This window comes from Macrosteles quadrilineatus, unplaced genomic scaffold (assembly GCF_028750875.1).
Source record: "Macrosteles quadrilineatus isolate MER2022 unplaced genomic scaffold, UCM_ALF_1.0 Scaffold_7__1_contigs__length_78375512, whole genome shotgun sequence".
Lineage (NCBI taxonomy): Eukaryota > Metazoa > Arthropoda > Insecta > Hemiptera > Cicadellidae > Macrosteles > Macrosteles quadrilineatus.
In genome coordinates, this window is record NW_026542600.1 from 69113033 (window position 1) to 69128451 (window position 15419).

Here is a 15419-nt window from a genome sequence, read left to right on the forward strand (position 1 = left end):
CAGTGTCAGGATATAGCCTAATTTTGTTGTTTGTTTGAAAAATCTCAATTCAACAAACATAATAGTTTTAGGTACAAATTATTTGGTAGTATTTTGAAGATAACCATCAATTTTTTAACTTTTTACACAACTCTATATAACAAAATTACTCTATTTGGATGTTTGTGTTAGATAAGAGTATCTCTTACATTTATTAATATCCATAAATTTAATTATCTTATTCTAAAAGTTTCCTAAGATTATCTTTATATTTTTACTCTTCCCCCCCTAGTGTATGTGGAGAAAGTATTGTTTCCATCAACATTTTCAAGTTTCAGTTTTGGGTTAAAATATCCATTTTGGGCCCCATGTGATCCGTATTTGAAGTGATGTTTGTGTATCCGATTTTGATCAAATTTGGTGTGTGAATAATATTATATGGTATTTTCAGGGTTTTAGTCAATTTTTTTAAAATTTAGATTTTTAATGATTATTTTTCTATAAAACCAGGTTTTTAGGAAAATGGCTCAGACAATTGATTAAAATTTAGTATGTTATAGCTATTATAACCCTGAACAAAATGGTGCAAACCGATTAAAGAAAAAAATACTTTTCACAAGTTAGTCCAACTTTTGTGATTTTTCCTCATAAAATAACACAGTTACTGTTGGCAAACTAATGGAAGAAAGTATGTGTCAGATTGCTGATACTGTTTATTTGGTTTTTTTCTAATGTTGTACATTTTGTCACAGAGGGATGTGCTGAGATTCTCTCCTGCACTGAACACCCAGCACTGAGCAATGCTGCTGCCACTTGTAGCCATCTTCCTCTGCCATGTCCTCACGCTCTCCTCGGGATTGGAAGGGCCTCACGTCTGCACAGTTCAGAAACAGTAGGTTCAGTGCTCTTCCTGTACATATGGATTAGTTAAATGGCAACATGTTTCTATGAGTGCAGTAATAAGGCTAATAGAAAAACAATTCATTGATGTCCAACTAATCCATCTATATAATCATTTGGTAAAATATTTGTTTAGTCGATGTTCTATGACTTAAACTGCCTGGGACCCAAATTAATGTGATTGGGGCTAACATAATTTCTTTGTTTTTTACCGCCACCTTTATCAGAAAATATTTTCTGAGTAAAATTGTAGAAAACTATGAAAAATCACTAAATAGAAGCCGATAATAGTTACGATGATACTGTTAGCTTATCTTGAAATGGAACCCAGTTGGTTGTAGAACTAGTTTGCTTGGTTGTATCGGGAGCTCCATGGATTCAGGGACATCCCTTGTCTTTATACAGGGTGGTAAAAAAGTCCCAGGACAGTTAAATATTTTAAAAAATAATGCAGATAGAGCTACAATACTTGGTACAAAGTTACAGGGCATAAAACTCTATTTTAACACATATTCAGTGATCCAATAACTCTTCAGGGGGACGGCCCACAAGGAGTCGGAAGAAAATCTTAAATAGAAGCATAGGTCAATATGCACAATAAATTAAAGGGTTTTTTTAGTAAAATACAATGCCACAAACCGCACTTCAAAAGGTTGATCCTGCGCAAAATGACAGTTGTTCAAAGATTCATTTAATTTACATTGCTATTATACACTTACTCCTCAGGGGGCACAGCCCTAGGAATCGGAAGACAATTTTTAACTTAAGCATAGGTCGATATGCACATCAAATTAAAGGTCTTCACTAGTAGATTACGATGCCGTAAATTCAAGCTCAAAAGAATGCCTGAGTAAAAAATGGCAGTCGTTCAAAGATTCAGCGCAGGATCAACCTTTTGAAGTGCGGTTTGCGGCATTGTATTCTACTAAAAACGACCTTTAATTTGATGTGCATATTGACCTATGCTTTCATTTAAGATTTTCTTCCGACTCCTTGTGGGCCGTCCCCCTGAAGAGTTATTGGATCCCTGAGTATGTGTTAAAATAGAGTTGTATACCCTGTAACTTTGTACCAAGTATTGTAGCTCTATCTATATTATTTAAAAAAATATTTAACTGTCCTGGGACTTTTTTACCACCCTGTATATTTTTATCAGATACTGTAGGACTGCCACACGTCATGTTACCAGAAAGATTTTAGATTTTGTAGATTTATATTCAATAGTCTGATATATCATGAATTTTTTATTACGATACGAAATGTAGTAGGTCCTATACTGTATATACTTTATACCCTACACTATACTGTAGAGGAGTCTTGACAAACAGAAAAGAATGAAGGTTGTTGATAAATTGTTCAAGAGAAATGTTTATGAGAAAAGTCGGTGATTGAACTCAAAACGCAATATGAATAGGTCATGTATATTGTATATGAGAGATCACAATTTCATCCATGCCATCCTTATTGTTTTTTAATTGATTTTTTGTGCATAAAAATTAAATTTATCATAAAGGGTTGGCCTAGTGTAGTTGAATGAAACACAAAATACTATACCAATCATGATATTATATCTATTGTTACTTCTTGTCTCTGTAGGTACTCGGTAACTGTGACGGTGACAGAGTTGTCACCTTACCAAGTCCGCGATTACACTTGGTGCGTAAACATTCCACCGAGATGCTCCAGGTATAAAGTCAGCTTCCGGATGGTGCACAAAAACCAGGTGAGATTTGTGAAAATGATTACATCAGTGATGTGGACAATTTATAGTTGTACCTTTGTTCTGTTTTTAAATTTCTTGTACTATTGGGATTGGGACTATCATTTTACTTGTATTTACAGACTGAAAAACTAGACTCTGGAAACTATAATTTTACGAAGAACTTTATCCATGAATATTGAAGCACCAAAGCTTGGATCTAGACCCCTTTCTCCACATATACCCTCTCATTTCCTCCTCCATAAACAATTAATTGCTGCTATAGTACACCCAAAAACAGTTAAACAATGTACAGTATTGATTTAGAAACATAGTTTAGTACAATAATTTCTCTTGTGAAAGAGTCCTGTAACGTATGCAAATCAAATATACCCAACATTTTATCTAAATAAATTAGTACAATCTTCAAATTCTGTTTGTGTTTTTCAAATCAAACATTTAGTTTAAAACTGTTAAAACCTTTTTTATTACTTTATATACTGTCATTTTTAGGAGTAGTAGTAGCTCTGTATATTTCATTTCTTTTTACAGTCTCACACATTCATTTAACTCATCGTGAGTAAGTTGTCTTAGAATTTCTCATTGATAAGAGATATTCAATAAAAATAAGTCTATGCTAACCGACATTTTGGTCGCTATCCAGTTTATTGTTTTAAAGATACCGTACACTTGGTAATTCTGTATCATTGATTTGTAGAAAACAACGTCAGTCAATGATAACTTTTTTTGTAAAGGTCATAGGCTTTCTTTTCTTACTGAATGAATCATCTTTGGCAGGCTTCTTGTGGTCTGAGGCTGATCAATTTGGTAAATATTATTAGAATTAAATTTTAATTGATGTAGGATTTATGATAGTTTGGAATCCTATTGGTTATGATTGGCTTAGATAATTTTAATTAAAATTAATGTCGAATATGTATGAAGACTGCTTGTAAAATTCACTATAGAGTTTTCTGCAGAGTCGAATATGTCTCAGTTTGTTACCTGACAATTTGCTATGCTCTTCTTTTTTTCTCTTTATTTCCAAGATGCATCTTAATTGTATCGATAATTCTGTACGAATCAATATAAGTCAATGTCGTTACAGACGCTGATAAAGACAAAGCCAGTAGAAGAGTGTTGTGAGGGATATACACGCAGCAAGTGGGACCGTTGTATACCTGTCTGTAGTGACGACTGTGTCCATGGTACGTGCGTCGGTCCAGACATCTGCAAATGTCAACAGGGCTACGGAGGACCCACCTGTAGTATATGTAAGTGTCTGTAAAGATTCTCATTATTTTGTAAATACAGTGTGTAAGTTTTTAAGAGACAGTTCACAAGCTCGAGTTTATTGTAGCCTGAGTCTAAATTCTAGAAGTAAACGGTATTTGGGCCGAAGCTTATATAAAAGCTTTCAAAAATTAAATTCTCACAGCTAACACACTACGCAATGTATAATTAAAAACATAATAAAGGTAACTTGCAAATCTTCCAACTTTGCCTTACTGTACTTAAGACGACAACTCAGGCCCTCACACCTAGGCTTCACGAAGAAACGCAGGAACTCGACATATTGTTACTATAGTGCCAAAATATAATTTACAATTAACTTAATATTAATTTAAATTATTGAAATTATTGTGATTAGGGCCACTATACAGGGTGTTTTTTTAAAAACTTGCATCTTTATTTATGTAAAAACCGCAATAGATAGAAATATGCAGTTTGCGGGAATCATCTATTGACGTAGGGGGCCCAATTTTTTTGAATTCAACGTTACATTCACATTCCCCCCCTTTCCCCCTTCCCCTTTTTAAACACTAATGAAATTAATTTAAATTAATATATACTCATATATATATATATATATATATGTGGGTGATAAAGACCATTATACAATGAACAATCAAATAAAGTACACATGAGTCAGATAAAACAATTATAAATTAATAAAAAATAACGCAAGAAGAATCTATGTAAAACCTAGATCCATCAATTTTGCTGGGACATATATTAAAAAAAAAGTCACATGTAACGTTAAAATAGTAAATGTAATTTTATTGTAAGCTATAGAGGATACAAAATCACACATGATTTTATAATTGAACAAGTTCTAAATTAGCTGAAATCGTAATTTGTTTTAGATTTTTGTTATTAGTCATATCACCTGCTACTTTTTCCCTACCCTTCTTAGAATTTCCAGCTCAAAGTACTGTTGTTATTAATATCTGAACATTCTCAGAATAAAACTCTTATCTATGAATTGTTCCCGTGTTGGTGTTTAAAGTTCACCATTGTTTGTTAATGACCTGTTTGACAGTCAACAATCAAATGTTTCGTGATAAGCTTGTAGCATTAAATTCATAAGACCATCTAGACCTACTGTTTTCAAAATCTTCATTTAAAACCTGATATTGTGGTGATATTGAGCCTTGTCATATGTTGTAACAATAATCAATTGTAATCATTAATTTTACTATCTTCTGAATAAAATAAACCCCACCAGTTATCGAGACAAAAATTATGCTCAAACATTTTTATAAGGAAAAAAAAAGGTTTGATTTGGAACTAGTTTGCCACTTTTCCATCCATTCTGCTAAAGCGACATATTCTGCTTATCTTATGAATGGACAAAGAATCGTAAAAAAACTTGTTATTACAGAATGCAAATGTTTTTCTCTCGATTCAATTGTAATAAAAATCTTTACTAATTTAGCTTTTAGTTTTCTTGACCAAGATTAGAACATTCTAGGTACTATAAAATATAATAAAACTTAGAACTCAAAATTAAGCATTATTACTCACAAGTACGAAGGTAGTTTTTTAAGTAAGGGCTGTTTTTGCGTAAAGCTATATATTTTGCGTGTACACTGTAACGGGGCTCCTCACTGCTCACTGGTATCGTTTGTGAACAAAATGACACCATATGCAGCTCTGTAGCTGACGTTTACACTTATCTGTGTGTATGAAAAAAATTTTAATTAAGAGTAATTAATTAATTACTTTCGTATGCCTATTCGAAAGTCGTTCCGTTTGATAGCTCCACACGTGTGTTTAAAAATGTGTAAATACCAGCCAAACAATATGCGTAATGATTCTTTCGTATACATAAATGTAAATATTCGACAAACATCGCCTGATGGAATTTATTGTAAATACTGTGTAAATGCTGCTGAAGATGAGCTGTAACAGTTCGAAACATACAGTATGACAAATAACTATGTTTGACACCTTCTGCCATACCTACGTTAGTAGATTTTCATCTATGAGTATTACTAACCTTATAATCCATATGACAGGAGATTAAATAATTCCAAAACAATTTAAAAACACACAGCAAAGTGTACACATCAGATTCAGAGTTGCATTTGCTGAGATACAACCAAAACAGAGGTTATGTTAATTGGCAGGATGCATATACAATACAAGGTCATGTGATCAGCTGAGATGAGGGACTCACGCTACAACACCATATCACTCCAACTGGAAATAACACATTTAGCATGAATCAAATCAATTGAATTTAACGTTTGGTGGATGGTTAAGATCAAACCCATGAACCTCTGGGGGCATATACAAACAGTTTTAACTATATTACAGTACCATACCAACAAAAGAAAACACCGGAAATAAAACGATTGGCAAAATGGTATCATTCTGTTCACAAATGATGCCAGTAACTGCCAAGGAGCCTTGTTGCTGCGTACATGCGAACTAAGGAGCTATAAACAAAAACAACCCTTACTTAGAAGACTATCCTCGTAAAACCAATATTCAGATTTTATTATAAGATACAATATAATTGATTGTGCTTTTATTGTTAATTGGTAGTTCCTATTAACTTTTATAACACTTTTTGGTTAGTTTGGTGTTTATCCTAATTCATAATGCTCTTGACCTCTTTAGCTTCTGATGCTCTGTCCCGTCTTGAAATCTGTGAAGGTTGCAGTTAAGTAGAAACTTCTATCCTGTTTATTGCTTTTGTTTTGTGCTGCTTTTATCATAATTGGGCACTAAAATAGCTTTGTATTTTTCATGATCATTTAATAATTGTTGTATCTTATTGTAATCTTTGTATTAGTTAATACTGATGCTTTTTTGTTTTATTTTATATTTTATCATTTATTTAATGGTTATTAGTCATTTTGTGACCAAGTCAAATCTTGAATCATCAGATCTTTAGGAAATGGTCAAATTATGCCTGATAAAAAAAATAAGTTTTCGATTACTATAGGGGTTTGCTCATTTGTCAAGTTTACAAATGAAGATTTGACTTGAATTAGTTTTGAAATTTCTGAATTCAGTATTTAGTTGCAAGTTTTAGTTCACTTTCTTTAGTTTCCTTTTCTCTTATTTAGTCAAAAGTATTGCTTTTGTCAGTTGAGTTTGTAGTTTAGAAATCTTGTAACATTGAAGTTATACGGAGTATAGTGGACAATGACGGAACAAAATATGTTGAGGCTGCAACTAAATGCCATTTACACACAGCTATACAATCTACATTGCCATTAATTAATCTAGTAATTCTACCAAAAAGACAATCTGTGCTGCCAGCATCATTCTGTTGCCAAATAGTTGTAACTACAAAATGTTGTATCCACAAAATGATGATGATTACTCTCACAAATGGTTACATCCCATGTCCACTTGTATCCGTGTATCCTCAATCTGTATGATTGTTTTTTACACTTGTTATCATGAAATACACATTTAACAAAACTCTACATGCCTTGTAGTCAAATCCTAGCATTGTGTAACAAATGTCTCTCACCTTATTAACCTACAACATTTACAGTGGTGTACTTCAAACTAATTGTGGTTTTACACTGATTTTTCCAACTAATATGTAAATAGGTTAATTTTGATCTAACAAAGTATGTCAGTTTGAAGTTGTTGGCTAAGAAACCTCACACTAAGGCTGAGGAACTGAGACTAAGAACTTTCCACTAACTATCAAAATCAAATCCGACAGTTTTATTCACCATAGAGTTGTTGATGTTTCCTCACGTCAAAGTAGGGATCATAAAGTTTGTCTTTAAAATGATTCTAAATTTGTAAATCATTTCCTATGCTTTTATTTAGTAAAACCACCGGAATTATGTGAATATCGATGAACTGCAACAGTGTAAGAAAGAGCCATTTGGCCCTAACTTTCTCTGAATAAATAAAGAATTTTTCATTTCTATCATACAAGGCATATTTCATTCATTTCAGAATTCAAACTTTGGTTCCTCTTTAGATTTATGAAATTGTATGTCTCTATAATAAAAAATTAACAGTGTCCCTTTAAGTTTGATATTTTGGTAAGTTTGTGGCCCAATCTATAGCACAACTATCAAGGCAGTCGTGAATTTGCGTCCAAGAGCTGTCACAGACTTGTACTATGCCAGCTAACCTCTTCCGTGGCTTGATAAATTCCATGCACAGGCCTTAGAGTCCCATGTAGATCAGCGAATGTAAGGTTATAAGGGAACATCTTTAAACCAAAAAAATCAACATCGTTAAGAACTAAGGCAGTAAGTCAAGATCCCTGAACGCTGTTTGCTGTTTTCCCTTCGATAAAACAGTATGCACTGCTCAGTTACTCTGTTCTTAAAAAATGCAATCCCCACTACACCTTAAGACTAAATGTATCTAACATTTCTAATTCATGTAATGTTCTTCTAAAACACTGTGCTCCTGACCAGGCTTTTTACATAAGAAGTGTGGTCTAGAATAAAAATCAAAAATATCAATCTCAAAGCCAGTTTGTGTTTAGTTTCTTCTTATTTTGTAGATCAATTTGATTTTCAAACATTTGATTGTTTATGTTTACTAAACTCATAATTGTAAACCACATTTGAAGATTGATTTATTGAAGAATGTGATTTATGGACCTGGATGGGTCCAGTAATTTTGACTGCCTAAAACTCTTCCTCAAAAGTGTATTTAACAACCAAGTGCAATCAAGCTGGTTAGGATTGCGACGAGATTTTCTGCACTGGAAAAAATAAATATTAAAAGTGCAGTCGCAACCGTTTGCCGGGGATAGCTCAGCCTACAATGGCTGGGTAAGATTCCAGGGTCTGCGATAAGGTCAGGGAAACCACTAGGCCAAAAGCCGGGTCTAACCGGTATAGGACTGGCTCATACACGGGCACTGTGAACAAGTCAAAAACAAGTCACCAAAACAAACGTGCAATAATCACTACCAGGCCTACGCCGATTCTCCACTCTCCTAGGGGTTCGTTGCTGACTACGCAACTCGGGCTTCGTCCTAACTATCCAATAGTTAAGCCCAGAGTGCCTAAAACACAGTGAGTTACACGACGACTTGCCAATAAAAACCACAACGCGAGTTATCAACAGGCGGGGTCTACTAGGCCACTATAATCCAATACACAACTCTAATGCCCAAGCTAAGAATCAAACAGTCCACTCGATACTAATACCATATAATAATATAAGTAGATAGTAATGTACCAATCCTAGACCAAAAAAGGAAGACTTTAATAATTTAATGAAATTTGTTGTTTTTCAATACTAATATGTTAAATTTTTGCCTCTTTTAGGCCAATTTCTAACATTTTCATATTTTTCTAGAAAAAGTATATAATTTTGATGAAATTTTTATGAATATGTCTATATTTTCCATAAAATTGACTACAAAACAAAATGTTTTTAAAAACAAGTAAAATTTTAAAATTTAATGAGTAGTTTTTATACAAATTTAACTAAAACAGTTTCTTTATCTTTGAATGTTTTAATTTCAGTAATAATTAAGTTTAAATCTTTTTTATTTAATTCTTTAATTGTTTTTTCATCAAATATATTAATAAATCTATGAGGCAAATGAACTTTACATTTTTCTAATTCAACAATAACTGTTGGTCCATATTTATCTTTAACTTTTTCAAATTTTTCTATTTTATATTTTGTATTCAATTCTAAACTTTTTATTGGTTTATATTCTTTGAATTTACATTCTCCTATATTATTAATCTCTTCTAGTAGATCCATTTATTACAAAAATAATTATAAAAATTTTAAACAGTTAATAATTGAAATATATGAAAAGAATTTTAAATAATAAATTCCATAAATTTAATAATTTATTTGATAATTAAACCTTAAATAAACCTTTACAAACTTGTTTTTTTAATCAATTAATCTACTTCAAGATTTTTATGATATAAAAAACTTTAATAATTTTGATAAATTTCATATTTTTTAATAGTTTATTTAATAATTAAACCTTTATAAACTCATTTTTAATCATTTATTAACGCGTCGCGATTTTTGCGACGCGTCAAATATTTAATAAATTCCATAAATTTAATAATTTATTTGATAATTAAACCTTAAATAAACCTTTACAAACTTGTTTTTTTTAATCAATTAATCTACTTCAAGATTTTTATGATATAAAAAACTTTAATAATTTTGATAAATTTCATATTTTTTAATAGTTTATTTAATAATTAAACCTTTATAAACTCATTTTTAATCATTTATTAACGCGTCGCGATTTTTGCGACGCGTCAAATATTTAATAAATTCCATAAATTTAATAATTTATTTGATAATTAAACCTTAAATAAACCTTTACAAACTTGTTTTTTTAATCAATTAATCTACTTCAAGATTTTTATGATATAAAAAACTTTAATAATTTTGATAAATTTCATATTTTTTAATAGTTTATTTAATAATTAAACCTTTATAAACTCATTTTTAATCATTTATTCACGCGTCGCGATTTTTGCGACGCGTCAAATATTTAATAAATTCCATAAATTTAATAATTTATTTGATAATTAAACCTTAAATAAACCTTTACAAACGTGTTTTTTTAATCAATTAATCTACTTCAAGATTTTTATGATATAAAAAACTTTAATAATTTTGATAAATTTCATATTTTTTAATAGTTTATTTAATAATTAAACCTTTATAAACTCATTTTTAATCATTTATTAACGCGTCGCGATTTTTGCGACGCGTCAAATATTTAATAAATTCCATAAATTTAATAATTTATTTGATAATTAAACCTTAAATAAACCTTTACAAACTTGTTTTTTTTAATCAATTAATCTACTTCAAGATTTTTATGATATAAAAAACTTTAATAATTTTGATAAATTTCATATTTTTTAATAGTTTATTTAATAATTAAACCTTTATAAACTCATTTTTAATCATTTATTAACGCGTCGCGATTTTTGCGACGCGTCAAATATTTAATAAATTCCATAAATTTAATAATTTATTTGATAATTAAACCTTAAATAAACCTTTACAAACTTGTTTTTTTAATCAATTAATCTACTTCAAGATTTTTATGATATAAAAAACTTTAATAATTTTGATAAATTTCATATTTTTTAATAGTTTATTTAATAATTAAACCTTTATAAACTCATTTTTAATCATTTATTAACGCGTCGCGATTTTTGCGACGCGTCAAATATTTAATAAATTCCATAAATTTAATAATTTATTTGATAATTAAACCTTAAATAAACCTTTACAAACTTGTTTTTTTAATCAATTAATCTACTTCAAGATTTTTATGGTATAAAAAAACTTTAATAATTCTAATAAATTTCATGTTTTTTAATAGTTTATTTAATAATTAAACCTTTATAAACTCATTTTTAATCATTTATTAACGCGTCGCAAAAATCGCGACGCGTTAATAAATGATTAAAAATGAGTTTATAAAGGTTTAATTATTAAATAAACTATTAAAAAATATGAAATTTATCAAAATTATTAAAGTTTTTTATATCATAAAAATCTTGAAGTAGATTAATTGATTAAAAAAACAAGTTTGTAAAGGTTTATTTAAGGTTTAATTATCAAATAAATTATTAAATTTATGGAATTTATTAAATATTTGACGCGTCGCAAAAATCGCGACGCGTTAATAAATGATTAAAAATGAGTTTATAAAGGTTTAATTATTAAATAAACTATTAAAAAATATGAAATTTATCAAAATTATTAAAGTTTTTTATATCATAAAAATCTTGAAGTAGATTAATTGATTAAAAAAAACAAGTTTGTAAAGGTTTATTTAAGGTTTAATTATCAAATAAATTATTAAATTTATGGAATTTATTAAATATTTGACGCGTCGCAAAAATCGCGACGCGTTAATAAATGATTAAAAATGAGTTTATAAAGGTTTAATTATTAAATAAACTATTAAAAAATATGAAATTTATCAAAATTATTAAAGTTTTTTATATCATAAAAATCTTGAAGTAGATTAATTGATTAAAAAAACAAGTTTGTAAAGGTTTATTTAAGGTTTAATTATCAAATAAATTATTAAATTTATGGAATTTATTAAATATTTGACGCGTCGCAAAAATCGCGACGCGTTAATAAATGATTAAAAATGAGTTTATAAAGGTTTAATTATTAAATATACTATTAAAAAATATGAAATTTATCAAAATTATTAAAGTTTTTTATATCATAAAAATCTTGAAGTAGATTAATTGATTAAAAAAACAAGTTTGTAAAGGTTTATTTAAGGTTTAATTATCAAAAATATCTTTTTATATATTTCAATTGTGAAATCATAAAAATGTTAACAAAATGATAATCTTAAGATAAAAAGATAAGTATTGATTTAAATTGAAAATAAATATCACCAATGAAAAGCTTGTTAAAAATTAATGCTATTTCATATATTATACATTTCTGTACGATTAAAGATAATGTAAAAATCAACAAAAACAAATTGCGTTGTAAATATAATGTTATTGAAGGAATATTAGTCTATGGCCTAATTTGTTTGGTCGATCTTTTTATGAAAATAAGTGATTGAATAAAATAATAACCAGTTGAATGTTAGTAAATTGCAGTGTGGATTAAAATAATTATTTTGATTTATCTAAACTAATCGAAAAGTATTTTATAATTAATGCTTAAAATGTATAATCAATGGTTAAATAGTTAGCTAATGAAACTAGCCGATTGAACAAAAAAAAGTGTCAAGTTAGCAAAAATCTCGTCATTAGCTATCATAATGGGTGTGGCTCTGTCGACTGGCTGATTTTCTATGTATATTCTCATTTTGTTTTATGAAGAAATATTTAAAATAAGAGTTTATTGATGGTAAAAGTTTATTATTTATTGATTGAAGATGAAGTATAAAGAAGATTAACTATGAAAATTGTGAAACTATCGTGTTGTGAAGTGAAATGTGTTTGAAGTGTTCATCACCATATTTGGATTGTTCAAGTGTTTTTAACTAATATTTTAATAAGTAAAAGTGATTTATTGAACTATTTATAGACTATTTTTATTGTTTGTAATCATAACTTGTTTATAAAACAATCAGAATTTTCAAGGTCAAGTGATTGCTGCTTTGTTTGATAGTTTTTTGCCAAACCATATGATATTCAAGGACAGTGTGCTTCTAAAGCACGCTTTGATAAATCTGAATTGTACAGTAAATATTTTGTGTAAAAAAATTTAAGTGACTGTGCTGTTTTATTTGACAGTTTTTTTTTTTTGCCAAACCAAATGATGTTCAACGAAAGCGTGCATTGAATGCACGCTTTGATAAATCTGAAATGTTCAGTAAATATTATTTGTTTATGTTTGTGTGAGTTATTTTGAATTCCTATTCAGTAATTTAACTGTTAATATCGAATGTTTCAACTTATTATTCGATTGTTAGTATCGAATGAAATTATTTGAAATATATTGTATGTTATAACTTGAGTGTTTTTAAACCAATCTTAACCAAATTTGAAACATACACTCATTGAATATTAAAGAATGTTTTTGACTTATGTTAAGGGTAGTTTCATCCCTTATTTTGTATTTTATTTATAAAAATGTAAAAAATTATTGAATAATTCTAAAACTTAAAAATTATGAAAAATTATGTTTAAAATCAATGTTTTTACTAAAATTTTCCAATTTAGGGTGAACTACCCTTAAACTAAAAACCTTAATAACTTCTTTGTTTTTAAAGATATTTTCATGAAATTTGGTATGATATATCTATAAGGTAAGTACAAATTTATTAAATAATAAAATTTAAAATATTTATTTCTTGTGACCATGAAAATCAAAAATTTTTATTTATTAATATTTTTTTATGAAACAAATTTTAAATTAACAATAGTAGTCTCATTATTCATAAAATATAATAATATTTTGAAAAATATGTCAAAAAGTAGTAAATAAATGGTGGTTTTATAATAATTTTATTTGATTTCAGTTATATCATTTTTAATCACATTATACTCTAATAATCTTTCAGACACAACAACCACATAGCAATTAGTTTTACTAGCAACAGTTATATCATAATCGAAATCCATATTTATAATAATATCATTCTTTGAACCAGAAATATTAACAGGAGTTTTTGTTGTATCAATCACATATAATGGTCTATTTTCAATGAATTCTGTTGGATCATAATACATTTCACTATTGTTATAATAAACCTTTTTATAATCTTGATACATTTGATATACAATTCTAAATTTTTCATTATTTATATCTAGATTTATTAATTCATCAGGATAATAGTGACCATTTAATTTTACTCTAATATTTTTAATATACATACTATCAAATTTTGAAGTGTCATATAATTGATCATTAGTTCTACCTTTTTGAAAACCAATTATTATAAATTTTGGATTATAGATGTTTCGATAAATATTTGTTATATCAAAACTAACTGTTTTTCCAGTTATTGTCTTTTGTTCAATACATTGCCAATGATTAAAGTGAAATAGTATTTTTTCTTTTTTAGTTATTTCATTAATATATTGAATTTTACTTGTAGTTTTATACTCAATTATTGGAACTCTAATAAAAAAGTCATCAATAATTATTTTTCCAGCACTTGGTAATGTAGTATCATCAAAAGTTCCATCAACTTTTTTAGTTTTCCATCTAAAAATGGCATCATTATCTTCAGATCTAACAAAACATATATTGAATCCTCCTTTGTATATTGGAACATTAACATTTTCAAAGAAACCTAATCCAAAATGTGATAGATTACCCACAGCTTCAAATGTTTTTTTGAAATCTGATTGAAATCCATTACAAATGTTGGATACTGCTTCTGTTTTTGAATAAGTAACAGTACCTTTTATTGTACTTAATTGTCCAGGATATTCAATTTCCTCAATTAATTTATTATGTTTTCTAATTTCAATTTTTGAAAATAAGAATGGTACAAAATTATTAATCAACTTTACATTATCTGTAGCACCATAGTCTCTATCATCAGATTTTTTTAGCGTTCCTGAAATATAAAATTGAAATTTAGATGTACAAAAACCATCTCCAAAATCAATATTAAATTCAGTTTTTTTGTTTGGTTCATTCAAATGTAGTTTAGATAAAGGATAAAAAATTTTATATTCAGCTCTTTCAATTTCATAAGTATTAGCCATTTATTAAGGAGAAATTTATGAAAAAAATATGGAAAGAAAAAGGTTTTTTAAAACCAGTAAAATTTTTGTAATAAAGAATAGTTTTATAAATCTTTTTGGAATAATTTAATCAATCTCGTCATAATCCATTTTTTCTTTAAACTGTTCAATATTCAGTGCATGATCTATGATGAATTTTGCTGATATATTTTGATATTGTAACACTATTTCCCAATCCAAATCATTTTTATATTTATCAATAAAATCTTCATCTAAATTTTGATACTTACAAACCAAATTAATATAAGCATTAAGTTGATAATTAATAAACTCATCAATAAATTGTATACTTAATGTTTGATATTGTGCAATTTTTTCCCAATTTAGTTTATTTTGAAACAATCTGATCATATCTTCATTCAATTCATATT

General features: G+C 28.1%; 1 protein-coding gene across 4 annotated transcripts in view; it reads left to right on the top strand.

Moving 5' to 3' along the window:
• The first annotated feature begins 735 nt into the window (after positions 1-735).
• Positions 736-15419, top strand: part of LOC128997953 (protein draper-like) — a 59148-nt gene continuing 44464 nt past the window's right edge. For 2 of the 4 annotated variants that reach the window (XM_054423811.1, XM_054423812.1), the window contains exons 1-4: positions 736-871; positions 2476-2602; positions 3687-3852; positions 6488-6529. In XM_054423811.1, coding sequence (XP_054279786.1) covers positions 780-871; positions 2476-2602; positions 3687-3852; positions 6488-6529 — 427 coding nt within the window. In that variant the 5' untranslated portion in view covers positions 736-779. The remainder of the gene's footprint in view (positions 872-2475; positions 2603-3686; positions 3853-6487; positions 6530-15419) is intronic. The other 2 variants (XM_054423813.1, XM_054423814.1) reach the window with 1 other exon arrangement.